At 37.5% G+C, this 21,359-nt stretch overlaps 1 protein-coding gene and 1 long non-coding RNA gene across 2 annotated transcripts; both read right to left on the minus strand.

Moving 5' to 3' along the window:
- Nucleotides 1-146: 146 nt before the first annotated feature.
- LOC121420015 (39S ribosomal protein L41, mitochondrial-like) lies at nt 147-19,555 on the minus strand. The gene is made up of 4 exons (XM_041614537.1): nt 19,352-19,555; nt 2,888-2,923; nt 1,467-1,531; nt 147-585 (listed from the first exon to the last, which is right to left on the minus strand). The coding sequence occupies exons 1-4, from the start codon at nt 19,449-19,451 to the stop codon at nt 418-420; spliced, it is 369 nt and encodes a 122-aa protein (XP_041470471.1). The 5' UTR covers nt 19,452-19,555; the 3' UTR covers nt 147-417.
- LOC121420016 lies at nt 10,963-13,276 on the minus strand. The gene is made up of 2 exons (XR_005970680.1): nt 11,752-13,276; nt 10,963-11,141 (listed from the first exon to the last, which is right to left on the minus strand). It is a non-coding gene; the product is annotated as an uncharacterized LOC121420016 (long non-coding RNA).
- Nucleotides 19,556-21,359: the final 1,804 nt, after the last annotated feature.

Genomic DNA, 21,359 nt, shown 5'->3' on the forward strand with positions numbered 1-21,359 from the left:
GGCTGTACGCGCATTGTAGTATCTTTGCCGTATTCAATGAAATCGCATTGTGACGTCACCCCCTAAAGCCGCGCAATGGCACATTATGGATGGTACGTCTTGTGTGCAACGGTACGAATGTGTGACATTCAGCCTCCCATTTGATCGCATACAACAATTTTTATATGTGATAGTCTTTGTCTGAAGACTCACTAGTTGATCAAAGTTTCAATCAGGGTCTGTGCCTGCAGACTAGTTATCAGCCAGTCTTCCAAGGAGAATTTGTGAACGATAAAAATGCAACAATTCCTTTTCTTTTCTCTCTGTAATTACGTCTCTAATAACAACTTTCTTAAAGATACGACCAGTCTCTTTCTATCATTACAAGCCTTCAAGCCAGGCATAATTTATACTGTCCTTTCATCAGCTATCAGGCTGTCATGACTTGCCCTCGCTCGCCGGAGATGACAACAATTTTTCACTATCGTATTTACCGCTCTCCAAATCTTCAAGCACCTTCGGGGCCACACACTTGTCGAAGATGTCGCGGGGGGTGACAGGGTCTTGCTGTGTGTCTGGGCACTTGTAGGACACGTAAGCCTTCAGCTGCAAGGAAAATAATAGGATTAAAATAAATATGAACACGAAACATTATTGGTGAGATCAATACAAAGACAGTCTTCCTGTTTGTATACCATATTTAACAGCAAAGAGCACATTCAACAATATTTATAAGCTACTTTGAAATTGTTTTATGACTTAGGATTTTGAACATGAGTACAGAGTAAGATTATTACATTATACTAACATCTGTGACCCCCAAATATGTGTAAACAATAGTATAGGTTTAATAACTAATCCTATGGTTCTTCTCATTTAAAAAAATAACCATCCATACAAAAAAAAAATTACATGTTTCAAACATGAAGGTTTAATTATGACTTACAAAAACCATCCGTCTTGAAGAAAGTTGTGCGTAGGGTAAGTGAAATAGAGTTTTATGAAACACTCATCCACGCCCCGTATTTTGTAAAACTTTTAACCAGATGATTTTGTTTTTACCAAATTTTTTGCTATGTTATAGTCAAAGGTAGAATTTTGTGCAAACCTGTTTCAATTACTAACAGACATTTTTTCTTTTCAAAAGTAATGGTTGTTAATCCAATAGCAGTGGTATAATTTTATCCTAGGCTAACTTCGGCTGCACTTTAACAGAGTGCCATTTGCCACCTTTATTCATCAATATTTTTCAATCATGCGGTGAACAGTTCTTTAAAAAAAAAATCCATTTTGTTATGAAATGTGATTAATATAATAACCAGTGCTCATCAGATCGTACAAGCATTTTATGGGCCCAATTCTCTGGGGACAATAATGACTCTTTTATGCTTGTGGGTGGGCCCATATATTTCTTTGTCATAGTTCATGCTGGATTATGCTAGTGATGATGATGATGTTCAATAAATAAAGTTGTTTTTTATAATTACCGGGAAATCGTCTAGACTAGGCACCACAATCTCTGGAATCATTTCTTTTACATTCCTCCAGGTAGCTGTTAAGACGGAAAAAAGAAGAAAAAAAACCAACATGAAAATAAGCCTGTATTCTGAACGGTTTATTTCCAATTCATCTTATGCCAAATTGTCCAATTGACAACTCGTCTACTATTATTTTGTCCACCATTAGTGCGTCCACTAGTCACATGGTCTCGTTTGTCGACTTGCCACATGGTCTACTTCCGTTTAGTCGAAGGCCATTCCATCTATTAACCAGTTGGTCAAATAGCCATTAAGTATACCATTTGGTCTAATTAGACTAAGTGTTTAATTGTGCAAAAGGAATGAAAATGAACCGGATATTAAACCAACTGGTTATGAGACAAAATGGTGATTAGACGGAGTGATGATTGGACCAAATGAATAATGGACAAAATGGTTGTTAGACTAAATGTTGCTGGACGGAATGGCATTAGACTTTAGAAATGAAAGTAGGTGAGTGGACGAGTTGGCAGTAGACAAAATGGCAATTTACCTTCTGTACTTGGGTTAAATCCTTGCGTCACACCTGTTGCAGGGGGGGGGGGGGGGTGATCTATTGTTCCATCCCCCACCCCCCACGTGAATAGCAGGACTTATGCCCGTGAAGTACAGTACACGCTCCTTTATTAGCTCATTTGACACTCAAATAATTTATGACTGTCTGGGAATAATAATAATAATAGGCATTTATATAGCGCCATCTATCTAGAAATATTCTATTCCGAGGCGCGTTGTTATTATTATTACCCCGGATTTAGCTCGAGCTGCCTCTCAGCGCTCATGCATTCAAGGAATTAATCCTGCCGGGTACCCATTTACCTCACCTGGGTCGAGTGCAGCACAATGTGGATAAATTCTTGCTGAAGGAAATTACGCCATGGCTGGGATTCGAACCCACGACCCTCTGTTTCATAGTCAGAAGACTTATCCACTGGGCCACAACGCTCCACTAGAATAAAAACTAGAATATTTTTATCCATTAAAACATGGAGAAAGAACAGAGTAAACATTCATGTAAGAAATATGTGTAAACATTGCAAACAACATACACGGGTAGGCCTATCTGACGTTTCTGGCTACCGTACTAATGATTTTAGCAGAGAGAGCGTTAAACCATTGCCTAGTATGTAGACCACCAACTTTGGAATTCCTGACACACATATTCAAGAGTTAATTATGTTTACTGCTAAGTTGTTTTTTTTATCATCAGGTCTGCTTTCCATATCAGAGTCTCTATCAGAGCCATTTACTACATAACCTTTAAAGTGTCCTTTATTTCTAGAGGTGATTTCGGATGTGATTGGGATTTAAATTGTCCGTTACCCTCATGCACTTTCAAATATTTCAAGCTATATAGTTCATTTACTTACTTCTAACGCCATATCCAGTGGGCTGTATGCGAGAGGCTGCAGGAAAGAAAATGGGGGAGAATGAAAAGTTTAATATTTTTTCCACCAAAAAATTAAAAAAAGCCAAATATTTACAGAACCTTCAAACATTTAAATAGTCAAATGACAATTATTTTAAATCTTATTTCGCCTAGACTTGAGTCTAGAGCTATCTTTATAAGAGCATGACTTTTCGATAATTCCTGCATATATATATATACATATCCTGATATATGATTGTATTGAATGATGACCCAAAACCATTTTGAAAAAATGCACAATTACTGGGTTGATCGCCAGCCAGACAATCCCGGGGGGGCCACTTACATTGACGAGTGGATACCATGCGCGACCAAAAAAACACGTAAAAAGGATGTCTTTTTCACGATAGGGCACGTTACGTACGTAACGTGATAAGGGTGTCAAAAACGCAAAAATAATGAAAAAAGGGTATCTATTTCACTAGGAAAATTACGTGTTTAGGGTCGATTTGCGGGGATGATGAGACAAAATTAAAATATCTTATAAAGGATGTCCTTTTTGCCCCAACACTACATGTTTAGAGTCCGATTTGCGCGGGGTGTAGAAGTGGGGTCGTACTAAATCAAATAAGGTAAAGCCGACGACCGAAGGACCCGTAACAATAAAACATTCCTGTACTTGTTTAGGGGTTCATTTCAGGGAATATTTGCCAAGAATATCGTTTTGTTTCGAATACTTGTTAAGGGTAGGGTTTCACACGCCAATACTTGTTAAGGGGTGCATTTTCAGAATATGGAAATTACGTGTTTAGGGTGCTTTTCGAGACCCCATGGTCGCGCATGGTATCCACTCGTGAATGGAAGTGGCCCCCCCCCCCGGGCAGACAATCCAGCATTTTGATGATCTGGCTGATTGGCCAGATCATGTTACAAAATTGATTTCCATCGTCATAAGACTAAAAAGTGAAGCTTGTCATACTAAACAGTCATCATCTGCAAATTTTCTTGCAGCAATGCAGTTCTAACAAAAAATATCCTTATTACTGGTCTAGCATTTTTTAGAAGAAAAGTCAGATTTCTGTCAAAATTGAAAACAAAATGGCTGATCGATACAGAGGTCTAACTTTTCCTCTTTTTGAGGGTCGAGCATGTGCCTTGATGTCAGAATTTTGTGTCCTGATAGAACTTCATCCATATAATCGAGGTAAGTGCATAACTTTCTTTCTCCCCTTTTATTTGGAGTGCTATTACAAAACCCATGGCCATTCTACCCCGTTTCGGAGAGCATACATGTACATGTATGTATGCCAAGTATTACATGGACGAGTCCTGGGGCTCTGGCACGCTTTGCAGGCCGGGAAAGTTTGTCCCCAGTGACTTAGAGTTGGATGACGACATAGGCCCAATATACTACTGTGTGTCTCAAAAAAAACGTAACACTTTTGAAATGGTTGCCAAATTGAGCATATGTAATTTTATGAAGAAATGTCGATATGTATAGAAAGCTGAAGGACCAACCTTTCATATGATATGAAAAATTTGAAAAAAAATCATGCTTCGATGAACAGTGTTCACTTAAGTTAGAGGTATGAAAATGTGCCTGCGCAGGATTTTTCCTTCCAATTTTGGACAGGTAAGTTACTTGTAGCTTACAAAATAAGGTCGATATGAGATATTCATGATCAATGGATCAACAGGATATTTTGAATACCTTGAATACCATTCCTTTTTCTCTGTTATTTATCAATCCCGAAACACCACCGCCCACCCCCCCCCCCACACACACGCACACACACTTCCACTCCCATCTTATTGTATCATTGATCTGGTAGATGTGAACGGGATTAAGGATGAATGGGAATTGGCTAAATTGAAATATTCCAAATCATAATTAACATTACGCAACCCACTGTCCTCCCCCTCCCACACACACACATACAACCTTCTTCCTATCCTCTCACCTACTCCTTCCTTTTTTATCACTTTTCTTCTAAAAGTTTGGTGGATCATATTTTTTTCCATTGATAATCAAATTATTAACCAGTCACTCATTTTGATCAATGAAATCATGTTTGGGTCATTCATAAAACCTGAATAAAATGTGATTGATGATCCACCAAATTTACGGAAGAAAACAGATAAAGAAAAGGCAAGGGGTAGGTGATGGGATGGGAAAAGGTTGTGGGGGAGGAGAGTGGGTTGCATGTCGATGATTTTGAATATTTCAATTAAACATTTTCCAATTCTTCCTTCATCCTGTTCACATCTACCTGATCAATGATACATTAAGATGGGAGTGGAAGTTGGTGTGTGTGTGTGGCATGTGTGGTGTTTGGGGATTGATAAATGACAGAAAGGACTGGTATTCAAAACATCCTTTAACTCTTAATCCATCGATCATGAATATCTCATATCAAATTTATTTTGTATGCTATACCTGTCCAAAATTGGAAGGAAAAATCCTGCGCAGGCCCATTTTCATACCTCTAACTTAAGTGAACCCTGTTCATCGAAGCATGATTTTTTTTCAATTTTTTCATTTCATATGAAAGGTTGGTCCTTTAGCTTTCCATACATATTGACATTTTTTCATGAAATAATATATGCTCAATTTGGCAACCATTTCAAAAGTGTTACGTTTTTTTTGAGACACATGGTATATCTAGGCCTTTAAGCAATAGATCTAGCCAACTAAAAATCTAGTAGATTTTAGTACAATCTAAATATTGACAATTCAACCAAAAAAATGGTGAGGGTGTGCCACAGGCGAGACAAAAAACGGGGACCTCGGAGCGGGCTTATTGTAAAAAGGAGGGTCCTCGGAACGGGCTTCGGAACCACAAATTTTGTGAAAACGGGGGTCCTTGGAACGGATTGCCAGCATGTGAGCGCGTATATGCATCCCTATGGAACGGTCATGCAGCTAGCGCGGCCTCCGCCGGGTGAGCTCTGCGGCCGCTTTTCACCAAAATTTCAGCTCATTGTAGCAGATCAATGCGATCGGAATGGCGTAACGAAAAATATGGGAAGCTTTGGAGCGGATTTCTTTCTTCTTTTTTTCTCAATAAGAAGAAAATGTTATGCCTTGGAGTTGGAGCAGCTTTCTTTGTTCTTTTTTCAATAAGACAAAAATGCTATGCCTTGGAACGGAAATTTGAGTGTAAAAATGTGGGTCCCCAGAGCTACCAAGTCTCACGCATTATGCGTGAGACTCAAGCATTTTGGACTCTTGTTCATCCTCTCAAATCTCTGTCTCATACAACTATCACAGCCTATCCCACTCATTCAATGAACAAGGTTATAATATAACCTTGTTCTCAGTTATATCTCCATGTGTGGCAAAATAAGGGTGGCAATGTTTGGCTTATTTTCTCTTTTTCTTTGGGGCAAATGCTTGATTTTTTTACACAGACAGTTTTCATTACACCTATTATTTATACTACTTGATTCTTGTTTCAATTTGATTCTTTAAATCATTCTTTTCTTAATTAAAAATAGAGATCAAAAAATGAAAATTTTCTTGCCATATTACTTTCCACCAATAGAGGGCGTACACAAAAATATGCCCAAAATTCAAGTTTTCGAGTGCTCTGGAGAATAAAAAATCATTCCCAGATTACTTATGAAAAATAAATTGCAACTGAATGAAAATTAGTAATTTTGGTCTCAAAAGTGATATTTTAATGATTTTTTGAAGTGTGTGCTCTGTACAACATTGGCATACCATAGTCCTACATGTACCTGTAGATTCACCACAGGCAGGGTGGTAGCAGTGAACAAGTGGCCTATCCCCATATACATTGTACACAATGTCTGTGATCTCACTCATGATTCACAGAAAATCTCACGCATAGCTGGTCTTTGAACTTGGCATCTCTGGGTCCCCTCCGCGGCACATACCCACTGTGCATTATGGCAGTGAGTCCAAACTTCGCGCGTGTCCAAACTTCGCGGACGGTCATTATACCTACCTATGGATACCTATGGATGCTTCTGAACGCAGTCTAAGACTCTATATTCAGTTCCAAATTCTGTCTCCTTTTTAGGTTGGCCGGGTCATGTCCTGGTGGGTCAGCATCAAACTTGAACTTCACAGGTTCACATCTCCAATACTTATCCAATCCATTTTCGAAGCTGTGGACACTGGGTGCATTTACTAATTCATTACTTAGGCTATTCCAAGGTTTCCTCATTCTTATGTAAAAGGAATTCTTACGTTTCTCAGTTACTGACCTCGGAATGTACAATTTTTTATCATGACCCCTGGTAGGCCCCTGCACCTGTCCCAAATCTGGCACTACTTCCTGGTCATACCTGTGAAATAACTAGTATGTTTCGATCATGTCTCCTCGCGCACGGCGATAAGCTAATGTAGGAAGTTTTAGTTGAATCAATCTTTGTTCATATGGGAGGTTCTTAACCTCAGGTACCAACTTAGTGGCCCTTCTTTGTACATTTTCTATTGCTTGAATATGTTTTTTTAAGTATGGACTCCATACTGCATGAGCATACTCCAAATGAGGTCTAATCAATGCTTTGTATAGGAGCAAGAAGTTCTCCTTGTGAAGATAAACAAATGTTCTCCTAATAAGATTCATTAGCCTATTGGCTTTATTTATCTTTGACTGAAAGTGCTGGTCAAAACTAAGCTTTGTGTCAACAATCACTCCTAAATCTTTACTAGTTTCAACTTGTGATAGATTATGTGAGGCATTATCATGTGTCATTGTATAGTCATTGGAATCATCATTTCTTTTACCTATTGTAAGTACACAACATTTATCCGGATGGAACTTTAATAGCCACTTGTCTGACCATGAAACTAGACGATCTAAGTCCGCTTGTAATAACTCAGCATCTCTGTCATTTTTTACATGCTTACAAGTATAACTTGGTGTCATCTGCGAATAAATGAACAGTACTTGACAATATCTGATCTGGTAGATCATTAATGTACATTACAAACAGCAGGGGTCCGAGGACACTCCCTTGCGGTATTCCGCTGGTTACATCAGCCCAGTCAGAGAACACACCATTCACACAAACACGGTGCTGTCGACCAACAAGAAATGACCTAACCCACTCGCATATGAGCTTAGATATGCCAAATCCCTCAACTTTGGCTAAAAGTCTTTGGTGTGGGACCTTATCAAAGGCTTTCATGAAATCTAGGTAGATGACATCAACTGCACCACCAACCTCCAACATATTTGTCCAATCATCTAACACATTGAGTAATTGCAACATTGTTGATCGTCCTGATACAAATCCAAATTGTTTTGAACTGAGAAGATTGTTGCTCTTCACATGCTCATATATTTCATCCCTCAGGATAGACTCCATGATTTTACATACAATACATGTTAGACTTATTGGTCTGTAGTTAGAAGGGAGTTTACGATCACCCTTTTTGAATACTGCACTGACGTTGGCCTTTTTCCACACATTTGGTACTACGCCTGATGCAAGAGAGTTTGAGTAAATAATACTCAATGGTTTTGCAAGAACAGGTGCCAGTTCACGCAAGACACGGGGATGCAACCCATCTGGCCCTGGTGATTTGGATATATGGGTCATTCCACGGGGTTGGGGCAACAGCACTTTTTTGTGTTCCTTATGAATTGTTAGCTTTGTCCTGAAAATGTGTTTGGTGTTTTGATGTTGCAATGTGGTTTTGTTGGAAGGCAATTATGTAAGCAATTACTTGATGCAGAAATAAAAATGTTGAACTGCAAGTATTATTGATGGTGAGACTTTAAATGATGATGTCCAGACTCTTTTTTTGGGTACCAAGTGTGACATCCAAAATGGTCATTTTCAGTTGAAGATATCTAATCAAAAGATAGACTAAGTCAAATTCAAATGGCCATAATTGATAAAGCAACATTTGTTTAATAACAAAACAGTAATGGGATAGCAAATGAAAAGAGACTTCATATCATAAATCATTCCTACAAATCGGCATACCACCGTTACATGCGATGTCCTCGTTTATTTTTTTCTGTAACGGCGGTAATGTGGTTTATATCTAAAAATCAGAAATCATTTTTTCCAAAATTATGTGTCAGATATAAAGGGCAGGAAGTAAGCAACTGTTAATCAAAAGATTAGCTTTGAAAACCTATGGTAATGTCATCTAAATTAATCGAGAGTCGCCGATGTTTTGGGCGATGTCCGGGCCAAATTTGTAACGGTGGATCACATTTCATCGCGTATGTAAGAAGGAGACACCGGAGAAGAGACCGTCGTTGTATCAGACGGACGGGTTGTTAGCCGAAATCCACATGCACATGAACAGTTATGATAGCGGGTGTTTTGAAGCATTGCAATTGGGAATATTCCTGCAATGTCTGTGTAACGGTGGATTGGATATCCACGATGTTTTCCCTTTCAAAGCGACGTAAGTACGGAGATTTATCCCGATACTCGTATTTTGAAATTAGTTAAACCATATCTTTAAAATATGGAACTGTATTACCATGCAGAAAGTGTTTTTAAGTTTGAAAAATCTCGCTAATTTTCCATCATCTTTCACTTCGGTCCCACATGTAGCTTCTCGTGTAAGTGAAATATGTGATTGAGACATTGCCGTGTTTGTTCCAGATTTGCTGAATGGTTCCAAAGAAAATAATGCTTTTATTACTGTGATTCCGTGCAAACATGTTTTGAATGGTAGCTGACATGATTCAATCGTAATTTAGTTGATTTTTTTACACAAAAATATGTTGATTCAATAGGCCAATGGATACTCAGAAACAGCTCTTTCACTGATGATCATGACGGTGACATCTCAAATTTGGTACAAATTTTCTCCTTGTTTAAATTGGCTCCTACTGATTCTAGGTAATATGGGTATTAAAGACCTGATGATCAAATTTGAATTTGCAAAAAAAAATGAGAATTTAGAACCAGTGGCGGCGCCACGGGGGAGGCAGACCCCCCCCCAAAAAAAAAAAAAAATTTTTTTTTTTTTTGCTCGTCAGCTGATCCCAGCCCGAAAGGAGGGGGGAGGGGCAAAATAATTTTTCTGTTACTACCCCCCCCCCCTCTACACATAGTAGATGGGCTTTGTGTATGATGAAGCATGGGAATAATTCAATTACTAGTAATTCTTAGCTATAGGCTTAACCTTCCCAAAACTTTTCATCTTGTTGAATGTTGGTATACTTTTCAGCACTCATTCTTTTTCCCTCAGTTCTTTCTCCGTTTTTTCAATTGTATTTTTTTATTTCTATATATTCAGTTGTTAAGGATTTTTTTTCAACCGTATTTTAATTTATATTTATTCAATTGTTAGGAGAGGGGGTGGGTATTTGTTTTATCAGAAAGCAAAAGCCTTTGTGATTGTTTTCAATGTGATTTTTTTTATTGCAATATAACGACATTTTAAAAACATGTACAAGCGAAGAAAAGAAAAAGTGACACAATCGAGTTTGTTTCACAAGAGTTTATTTGCTGTATCAGAAGGTAAATTGCAGATTTGAATTCCATTAATTCATTTAATTCCAATAAAACATAAATATATTATGTAATTGCTTGAACAATTAAACTTCATAGTTGAAAATTAAATAGGATGGTCATACAAAACTAAATGGAATTGTCGAGATAACCACCCTTGATTATAATGCAGAATAAAATTAGATTAAATTCATCCATTGAGAAACGAAATTAAAGTAAAGATAATTTATGAAAAGGTACCGGTAATGGGCAAGTAATTGTATTGTGAAAACAAAGTAGAACACAAGAAAGCAAATACAAAAACCTTGTATAAAACAACGTTATATTTAATTTATGAACTAGGAAATGATGAATTCTAATTGCTATGAAAAAAATACAAAGTGAGGGTGTATTTTGCAAGAACAGATCAGATTCCTTGTCATTGCCCTAGTAATCCACCCCCCTTACTTTAATGAGAAAATGTCAAGACATGTACATGAGTAAATGATTTCATATAATAATATAAAATATCGTGGAAACAATCCAGCAAGTTTTGTTGATTAAAATGTAATAATTTGAATTGTGTAAAAAAATTGTCAAACTTCCAAATACTATTTTTCTCAAATAACTACAGGTAGCCTCTGTTGAAGGTAAAAATGTATATCTTCAGTACATGAAGTGTCAATCTGGTGACCTGTACTCCTGGCCTGATGGCGAGGCACAATTCTACCTCTATCTATTTTGTGACATTGACAGAGTCCTCTTCCACACAGTTGTCATTGGGTCACCGATCATCTTGAAGTTCATAAACTTGTAACCTGAATGCAGAGAGAAATATTGCATGTTATTTCTTATTGTCAGGTTTAGTGTACAGTGTAATACTTTTTTTTGCATTTGCCAGTAAGAAGTTTACCATAGAGTTTTTAACCAAAGGAAAAGATTGTAGTTTGCAGTGTTATTCTTGAACATTTATTAGAATAGCTTAGTAGAAATAATACAGTTTACTTTTTTGTTCACAACTCTATGTTCAAACAACAGGTGTAAGTTTTTTTATTCAATTTGTCCACTAAGTACTTTACAATTGTCCTTTTGGCATGCTGGAACTTACTGTTTTATCCAATGCATTTATTCCAGTGAAGACATGATTATATTTTAATTAATGTCACTTAGAACTACATTACCATGTAACTGAGGTAAAATAAGTTACATGTAGAGTAAACAAATTGAACAAGTTATATGTGTAAGGTATTAATGCATTGTCCATGAATTGCATGCCAACTTTGTGTTGTTTTGTCTTGAAAAACCATACATGTAGCTTAGAAGAACTAAACTAGTACCTTTTCCCTACATCTTTTTCACCCGAGTATTGTATCAAAGGTATCAAAATTATAATCGTGTACATGTATGAATAAAAAAAAAACATTTTACCTGTTCATTGATGCATTTTAGAAGCTTGCCTGTAGATGTTGTATTTCTACACTTGAGTAAGATGAGTTAACTCGCATTAGTGTGTTGATACTAAAAGAATGGCAAGTACATGTAATACTATTCAATGTGATCATTACAAGGACATGATGTCCATGTAACGGAGGTATGTACATTTGAAAGTAATACCGTGAAGGAGATATTTTAAAGTAATAAAGATTTGGAGATCATAAGCTAGCACTCTTTTGTTTTTTTCCGCTTTAGACAGAAACATTTGTTTCCAGAGATAGACGGAAGTGGAACCTTGAGGATTACCTTAGTATTATTTTAAATATAAATTTATCAATAATTTTGTACATTTTTCCTTGTTTAAACTCTAATTTAAATTGCTTTTATTTGCAAAGAATTTGACATGAAAAATGTTTTTTAGTATAATCAATTGATCTTGTGCAAATATTCTAAGGCATGAAGTGGAATTTGGTGTTTAATGGCCATTAATGGACCTTAACTTAGCAATGCTTCAAAGTATACCTCTGTTACTGAGACATGATGTCCATGTAACGGTGGTATGTACATTTGAAAGTAATATCTTGAAGGAGTTATTTTAAAGTAAAAAGAATTGGAGATCATAAGATAGCACTATTTTGTTTTTTCCATTTAGGCAGAAACGTAAATGTTTCCAGAGGTAGACGGAAGTGGAAACTTGAGGATTATCGTAGTATGATTTTAAATATAATTTGTCAATAATTTTGTACATTTTTCCTTGTTTAAACTCTAATTTAATTTGCTTTTATTTGCAAAGAATTTGACATGCAAAATGTTTTTCTTTAGTGTAATCAATTGATCTTGTGCAAATATTCTAAGGCATGAAGTGGAATTTGGTGTGTAATGGCCATTAATGGACATTAACTTAACATTGCTTCTAAGTATACCTCTGTTACTGAGACATGATGTCCATGTAATGGTGGTAACACCAAAAATAGAAGGTTATGCCAGAAAGAGTAGTTTATTTTTTCCAAAGAGAATATTCCATTCTGTTGAGGCATGACTTCTCTCAACTATTTAGTTCTACATGCCATCATAAATTCAATTTTCTAGACTGGTGAGAAAAAAGAACGACACAGAACATGGCACTGGTATACACACAGAGCATCAAGTTCCATTTATTGATGCTAAATCTTTCAAAATATATATGCCATGTTGAAAAGTGTGGAATAAAATGACTAACAATGTTGTTAGCAAAATATTTATCAAGAGTAATGGAGATCAACCCCTTTATTTTGACAGTGGGAGAGCATAGTCTTAGTAAGGATGATAAATGATGTCCATGTAACGGTGGTATTTTGTCAAATCTTATTTCTCAGTTTACTCCAATATGCAGGGTGGTATGAAATGCCTGTAAGTGGATTTAGTTGAAGGATTGTCCCATGAAACATATAAGAAATAAAACATTTCATTTATTACATTTCTATTTTTTGACCCTGATGTCACAATTTTTGCCCCAACCCCATGGAATGACCCATATTCAAACTCTCTAGTTTCTTAAATACACACTCTTCAGTAATTACAATTGTGTCTAGTATGTGAACGTCATGACGTTTAACAGATGGGAGTGGTCCATCAGGATCTTTAGTAAAGACACTAGAAAAATGTTTCAATAGTGCATTTGACTTCCCTACATCTGATTCTGTCAATGTTTTACTACTTCCAGTTCCATCCTGGTAAAGTGGTGGTATTCCACTCTTTACTTTTGTCTTGTATTTTGCATACTGCCAGAATTTCTTAGGATTAGATTTTACTTCCTTGGCAATGTTTGACTCATATCGTTTTTGACAATGTCTTGTTGCCGTCTTCACTTTATTTCTGATTGTGTTATAAGTTTTCTTCTTTTCTACAGTTTTGTCTCTAATATATCTTTCCCAGGCTCTGTGCTTCTTCTTAATCAATTTCAATGTGTCATAATCAACTGGGAAATCTTTTCCTTTGCCCCATGCATGTTTACCACATGTTACTACAGAAGGAATAAATTCGTCCTCAGCTTCATCAATTAGACTCAAAACATGAGACCACTGCTGATTTACATCATCCATTGCCGATAGTTCTTTTTCCCAGTTTATGGAGCTTAGTTTCTCTCTCATACCTCCAAAGTTACCTTTATCATACACAAACCTTTTTTTCTCGTTTGAACTACAATCAGCATAACAAAGTAAATCAAAAACCAAGACCGAATGATCACTTAGTCCTAAAGGACTAAAGGACTGCAATGTACAAGATTAGCTAGCATGCCTTCTTCACTAGTAAAGATCAAATCAAGGACATTTGGTCTAGAATTGAATCGAAACCTTGTAGGATCAGAAACATGTTGAAACAGGAAAGCATCCCTTACACATTCAATGAATTTAAATTCTTCACTTGCTTCACTCTTTAAAGTTGTCCAAGAGTCCCAATCAATCTCTGGGTAGTTAAAATCACCCAGTACAAGTAAATGGCTAAAATTCAAATCTGAAACATGCGAAATCAAACGACGGAGTTTCTCATTATTTCCACCAGCAGCACTATCACTCCTGTAAACACAACCGATTAACAGCTTATCAGATTGCTTCAAACACAGTTCAAGCCAGACTGCTTCCTCAAAATGAAATCTCTCAAAACTCACTTGATTTACATTCAATGACTCATGAACATACAATACGATACCTCTACCAACAGCCTTGTCAATGTTTGTGTGATAAAATGTAAAACCTTCCAATATAAAGTCTTCATCGCATAAGTCTCTGAAGTGTTTTGGTTTTGCCTCAGTGATCGCTATGATACGAGGTTTCTCTTTCTTAACGAGAGCTTTTAGTTCAGACATTTTGTTGCGCAATGAATCTGCATTAGTGTAAACACATTTTATGCTAGAACTAAAATTAGACACTGGTGATGAATTTGAACTTTTCTTACTATTAACTTTTTTACGATGTAAATTTGTACTATCTAACCTATGACTATTTACATTATGACTATTTACATTATTTACAGTTGGCGGCCTCTGTACTGGGCCACTACTGCTGGACACTTGATCCAGCTAGGTTCCCCGACGCCATTTGGTCGAAAGGCAGGGGTAGCCTGCACAATCTTCCCATGGCTTATCTTGAGGTTTTGTTCTCCAGCCTCTTTTCTTTGCTTGAGTTCTTCTCGGAGTTTTCTATTCTCAACGCGCTGCTGGTAAGTTAGGTCAGGAGTAACGTACACATTGCTAATTACTCCATTCGGATTTCCACGCAGCTTGGAAGCCTGAGATAGCACATTCTTCTTGGCACTCTTATCAGCAAACGAGATTCTCAGGAGCCGAAATTTACCAGCCACTTTCTTGCCAAGACAAATTGGCTTTTGTACCACAACTGCATTGAGCTGGTTGAGGATCATTTTGGTTTGGTCAAAATCATGTGCAACACGATCCTTAACCTCATCAGAATCCAACTCAGGGACATTATGAAGGATTACATTACATTCCCTCTCTGCCTGATCCTTACTCTCTTCCATGTACTTCTTAACCTTCTCCTCCACAAGTGCCTCAATGTTTTCTACCTTTGTAGAAGATTTCTCTAACATCATGACATGAGAAGTAAGAGCATCGATCTTCTTCACCAATTCGCCAATAATACTTTGCATCGCTTCAACAGAGGGATCCATTTCACTTACATGATCTTTTATGGTGGATACACTGACCTTTGAATGGCAATCACAGCAAAACCACATGAGATTTGGAGACCCACGGTTCATAAGACGATATTCCGGCGCAGAAATGTTAGCACAATTCTGATGAACTCAACCATCACAACCCTGACACAAGATGGCATTGTCAATATGCGTAACAACTTCCAGACATTCCAAACAAAAATCTACTCCACCTGAGGCCGAATGACTCAAAGCATTTCCACGGAACTGGCTAGCATTTCCCTCCTGGCTACCACTATCTCTGACCCTACCATTCTGATTCGCAACCTGACTAGAGCTAGCTCCAAGCTGGCTTGAACTAGATGACCGGGTAATAATACCGCCAGAGGCATGAGAAGTGGTGGTAGTTGGAGTTCCCACAATTTTTGGGCCAGGACTGCCCTTCTTATTCTTCCCCTTTCGAGTCATACTTAAATAACAAGCACACGTACACCAAATCAAATGATCAAGCCAAAATATAAGATAAGGGTGAAAACAGCTCAAATTTTCAAAAGCACAAAATTTATTTACAGTATTTATGCATGAAATGCAGCTTAAAAGTAGAATTATCAAACACTCACAATCAAGATTGACGATAATCCAGAGTCAATTCAACACACACAACCACTCTGAATAAACCAACACAAAAGTCAGTGATTGGGACTGGTTCAAGAAGTAGACACTGCTAGCCCTTATTTAACTCTTAAATTTTACCTTTTTTTTCAATCTTGATCATTTGTAAAAATGCTCTGTATGAATTGTTTAATACTCACAGATGTCAAAATATGTTTAATTAAGATAGGATGTTCAAGAAGTCCTAGAGATTTTTTAGGATTATAAATAGAAATCTGCAACCCAGTATCCACACACGAGCGCCATTTTTTTTTTTTTTATCATCAAAACTAGCCAATATCCTTAAAATCTGACATCATCAATGTGAAAAGCGACCTAAAATTACCCTTCGCTGAAAGTTTCTTTAGGATTAGTCCAGTATTCATGAAAATATTGGCAAAAGATCGGCAAATTTGTCACCGTTAGCGCTTGTTTTGAAGAAAGCAACAAGCATCACGATATCACCATTTTGCAAGCAGAAATCATAAAAAAATGTGAGTTAAATGTGGTACTAACCGATTCAATAGCATTTTGCCATCAATCTGATATAAATATTTCACTTTTTGAGCTTGAGTCTTTGTTTAAATCTCCACAAAAGCTTTGGTGCGCGAAGTTAGGTCACACTTTTTCTGAACGGTTTTCCAGCACAACCCGCATTCGCTGATCGAAATAGAATTTTGAGATCGCGATACCGGCGAAACCCCGTGACCTACATGTACTTTACATTTTCGTCCATGATTTTATAGTTTACGATCTTGCCGTCAATGTGGTTACTATTTCTTGAATTGGTTTTGTATAAATTATGAATAATTTGTGGACAAAATTAAGCCTAATGAATATCTTTGAAAAGTGCGCGAAGTTTGGACACCCCATCATATATACTGAGTGCCCCCCCCCCCCCCGGGCTAAAAATAGTAACACAAATCACTTTAAAAAGTAGACCAAAAGCTTCAGTCTCTGTATTTTGGTTGTTCCGCTGAACTGCGTTGGCTCACTCACCAATACATAGACTGAAAAGCTTGGAGGCCCGTACGTACAGACAACGTATTTTAGCAGTAACGTTAGATCGAACAGCGGGAACCCAATTTTCCGATCGTTTTTTTTGTACATAAAATGTCATATTATGAAAAAGAAATCACATCCATATTTACGAAAAAATGTTTAAAATTCAGAAATATCGTACCTTAGACCTCAGTTACCGCTAATTCTTTTGAAATGATGATCGAAACATCGTCATCTTCGATCCTTTCGTTGGTCAAGGTAAGTTGCCATCTTGGATGACGTCATCATCATTACAGACGTATTTACCAGTCGCTACCTATCGCGATTTGTGCCGCTGCTTTGCGCTGCGCTTGGACATATTGATGTGCGTGCGTTCGGAACTTGTCGCTCGCATTGATTGGCCAAGATATCGAAAATTTAATCGGAAAGCCTTGATAAAAGCACAACTCGTTGACGGCTGTTAACTGGGCGTTGTGGCGTGCGCCTGTAATCCAAGCTGTGGGGAAGTTACAAATTGATGCAGAGGTTCGAGGTTCGAGCCCTGGTCACGTCTTTCGGATGGTGACGTTAAAGGTCGGTCCCAGACGTAAATAATCATATCTGATTGATACACGTCTGACAAAACTCAAATACACACACACACACACACGCCATATTTTCCTCTCCGGCAGAAAGTCAAGAAATAAGGAATAACCCGGGGAATATAACTCATCGGTAACGTATATTTTCAAAATATTATAAAATGTATATGATATCAATAGAAAGATTAGAGTCTAACGAAAATAGTGGACCTTCGTCCAAGATAATATAATGTCATTTAGAATCTAAAAGAAGTAACAAATCTGGACAAAACCCGTCCGCCGAATTGTCGGACCAGATTACACATGAAGGCTCGTACTGACACATTGCCGTCGGTAAATGGGGATTGTAGTAAAATGTCAGAAATTGTTGAATAAATCCCCAGAAACGACGGCTATTCCTGTCTATTTAAGAAGCTAAGACTCTTAGCTTCTGACTTAAGCAATTTGAAATGAAGTTATCAATAGGCCTAGTGAGCATATATTAATAAGGCAGTGTATACAGCCACACGCGTGTGTCTTTACCATCCAGCCACACGCGTGTGGTTATATCCAGAACACCTATTTGTGGATACCGCCACACGCCGCCAGTAATAACAGTAAAACGCGTATGTAGGTCTGACCGTCTATATCACGATCAAAATAACCTCATTTCTTCATTAAATTCTTACATTCTAAACCACTCTGATTTCTTTAAATCGTTTCAATTTCATTCTCACCGTCTTCTTTCCTTGCTTTTCTTGTCGTTACAAAAGGCCGCCTGTTAAATAGCAAATTTCCACACTTTTTCTACTTGTGTCGATTCTCTACTGACTCTAGGCTATGTGCGTGTACGTGCGTACGTACGAAACTCGGATTCGTGCATGCTTAACGCTTGGTACGAAAATTATTCGTACCAAACGTAAACGTAACCCAAACTGTGTATGTCTACTACTGCGCTGCGCTAACGCTGTATGGGTCTGCCACCGTACCGCGAAGGAAGCCAGAATCGACACAAGTAGAAAAAGAGAATTTGCTGTTAAACAGACGACCGTTTGTAACAAGACAAGAAAAGCAAGGAGAGAAGACGGTGAGAATGAAATTGAAATGATCTAAGGATATCAAAGGGGTCTAGAATGTAAGAATTTAATGAAGAAATGAGGTTATTTTGATCGTGATATAGACGGTCAGACCTACACACGTGTTTTACTGTTATTACTGGCGGCGTGTGGCGGTATCCACAGATAGGTGTTCTGGATATAACCACACGCGTGTGGCTGGATGGTAAAGACACACGCGTGTGGCTGTATACACTGCCTATTAAGAAAGTAGATCTATTGTCTGCAAAAATTGTCATGGTTTAACATCGTTAAATATCGGTCTCAGTCTGTTTCTGTAACTTTTTAGAGAGAGGTGGTGACAATTACAAAAGGCCAGTGCAGTGGATTTTCATCAAACTGACAGTCATCAGCTGATCAGTGACACAATCATGACAATAGGCCTAATTTTCATGCCCTGACATTTCGATAATTTTAATTCAAAGTCAAACCCTGGCCTGTTGTCTAGATCAAGACTAGATCTAGTGTTGAATTGAAATGAATGATCACTGAAAATATCAATGTCTGTCATTGTCAAACTCAAACTTGAAGTGAAAGAAAAAAAAGAAATGAAGTTATCAATAGGCCTAGTACGGTATCAGTTTCATGTGAAAAAAAATAATGTTTCGTGCTTACTGTTGGGATGAAAATTCTTATTTCCGCGTTTACTCGTCATCTCCTTGTGTCTGTTGGCCCCTCTGGTAAAACCACGAAGTAAATTTCGCAAAACTGGCATTTTTATGTCGAAAACTTCCCACGATATGAGTTGATGAAGGAGCCGACACAATTTTCAATACGTGGGGCATGTCCCGAGTCATTGCGCATGCGCATTAAACTCAGGGGACTACACACACCACCCAGTCTAAATTCGAGCCCCAAAGCAATCGGACTTGTCGAATGCAACAGGGAGATCATTGTTTTCCACTTTCAATTTTTCACAATTAAAATGATGGTACAGTTAGCATACCTAGGATTTTCCGCAGGGGGGGGGCCGAATGCGTCCGCCAAAAAAATCTGACAAGCCAAAAAAAAGGCAATCAATCACAAATAAAGGATTTCTTACTAGAAAAAAAAATTGACAAGCAAAAAAAAGGTCTAAGCTTGTCAGGGGGGGGGGGGGCGATAGAGGACTTCAATCTCGTCAGGGGGGGGGGCAAAAAAGTCTTTCAAGCTCGTCAGGGGAGGGCAGGGATACGTCCTTTGCATGGGTGGTGCGGGCCAGTCAGGGCGGGGGGCAGACTGGCCTCTCTGCCCGCCCCACCCCCCCATAAGTACGCTAGTGATCAACATAGGCAGTACAACAAGATGAATTAAAGAGAGAGGACCAGAAATCAGTGGAGCTGTTTCATTAAAGGAGAATGAAACCTTTGGAACAAGATAGCTTGTGTGAAAACAGAAAAAAAAATCAAAGACACAGATCAACGAAATTTTGAGAAAATCGGACAGTTAATGAGAAAGATATGACCATTTGAATATTGCGATCACTATGCTATGGAGATCCTCAAATTGAAAATGCGACAAAGATGTGTCATGTCACTTGTGAACAACTCTCCCCATTACTTTAGTATATATTTCACTTATATTGCCTATTTTATCCCATCTATCAGTAGATCATGTGTTCTTTCTAGATCGAGGAGGGCGTGTAATACAGATTTTCAAGAGGTACATCATGGATAAATAGTTTGCATCACAATAAGAAAAAGCAAAAAGATACATCTTTAGGGTAATTTATAGTCCGTCAAAGGGAAAGTTGTTCACATGTGACACCACACATCCTTGTCACTTTGCCAATGGGAGGATCCCCATAGCATTAGTGATCACAATATTCAAATGCTCATAACTTTCTCATTATTTGTCCGATTTTTCTCAAACTTTCTCTGTTCGAATTCATTGATTTTTCGACACACGCCCTCAGGTTCCAAAGTTTTCATTCCCCTTTAACAAGTGTCCGACAAGTCGTTGTCAGATGATCTGATCTGACAACCAGTTTCATTATTTTGATTAGCTGAGAAGCTATGGTAACTATCGGACATAATGGGACTAGTCAGATAAAACGTCCAACAAGTCCCTTTATGAAGCACTCTCCTGATGGTAACTTTACGTGTTTTTTTACCACACCTATTAAAAAAAGTGGGGGCTGGAGCCCAAGACCACACCTCTCCACAATATTCCATGTAGCGCTTTTCCTCCTTGACTGCTACTGCTCAAGCATTTTTTTTTTGCTTATATAGTGTGCCACTGCATTTGTGTTTTTTTCATTACTTTGTCTTATCCTTATTGTATTCATGTCTAAATTTTGCTATGACACTACTATAAATCTGTCACCTTACAATGTAATTTCATGTCATATTACGATTATGTTTTATGTATTGTAGAATTTATTTTGACTTTACAATAAATGCAGAAACTCCTGAAAAACAAATCATTCTCCCACCCCCCCCCCCCCCCTCTCATAAGTGCTCAACTGCGCTAAGTTCTAGTATGATGTATACGACATGACACACTATTACATTATATCATTATTATTATTCTCTAATCTAGTAATCATTGTTATGATTATAATTATAATTATGATTATTATTATTATTATTATCATTATTATTTTTACTAGTACAATTCTTAATTAGTTGTTGTTTTCATTAGC

The sequence above is a fragment of the Lytechinus variegatus genome, chromosome 8 (genome assembly GCF_018143015.1).
Source record: "Lytechinus variegatus isolate NC3 chromosome 8, Lvar_3.0, whole genome shotgun sequence".
Classification (NCBI taxonomy): Eukaryota; Metazoa; Echinodermata; class Echinoidea; order Temnopleuroida; family Toxopneustidae; genus Lytechinus; species Lytechinus variegatus.

Coding starts and splice junctions, on each gene's coding strand:
- LOC121420015 (XM_041614537.1), bottom strand. CDS start 19,451: ATGCCAGTTTTGCGAAATTTACTTCGTGGTTTTACCAGAGGGGCCAAC. Junction 2,924..19,351: donor TAAGAATTTTCATCCCAACA/GTAAGCACGAAA, acceptor TCTTTCCTGCAG/CCTCTCGCATACAGCCCACT. Junction 586..1,466: donor CTAGTCTAGACGATTTCCCG/GTAATTATAAAA, acceptor TTTTCCTTGCAG/CTGAAGGCTTACGTGTCCTA.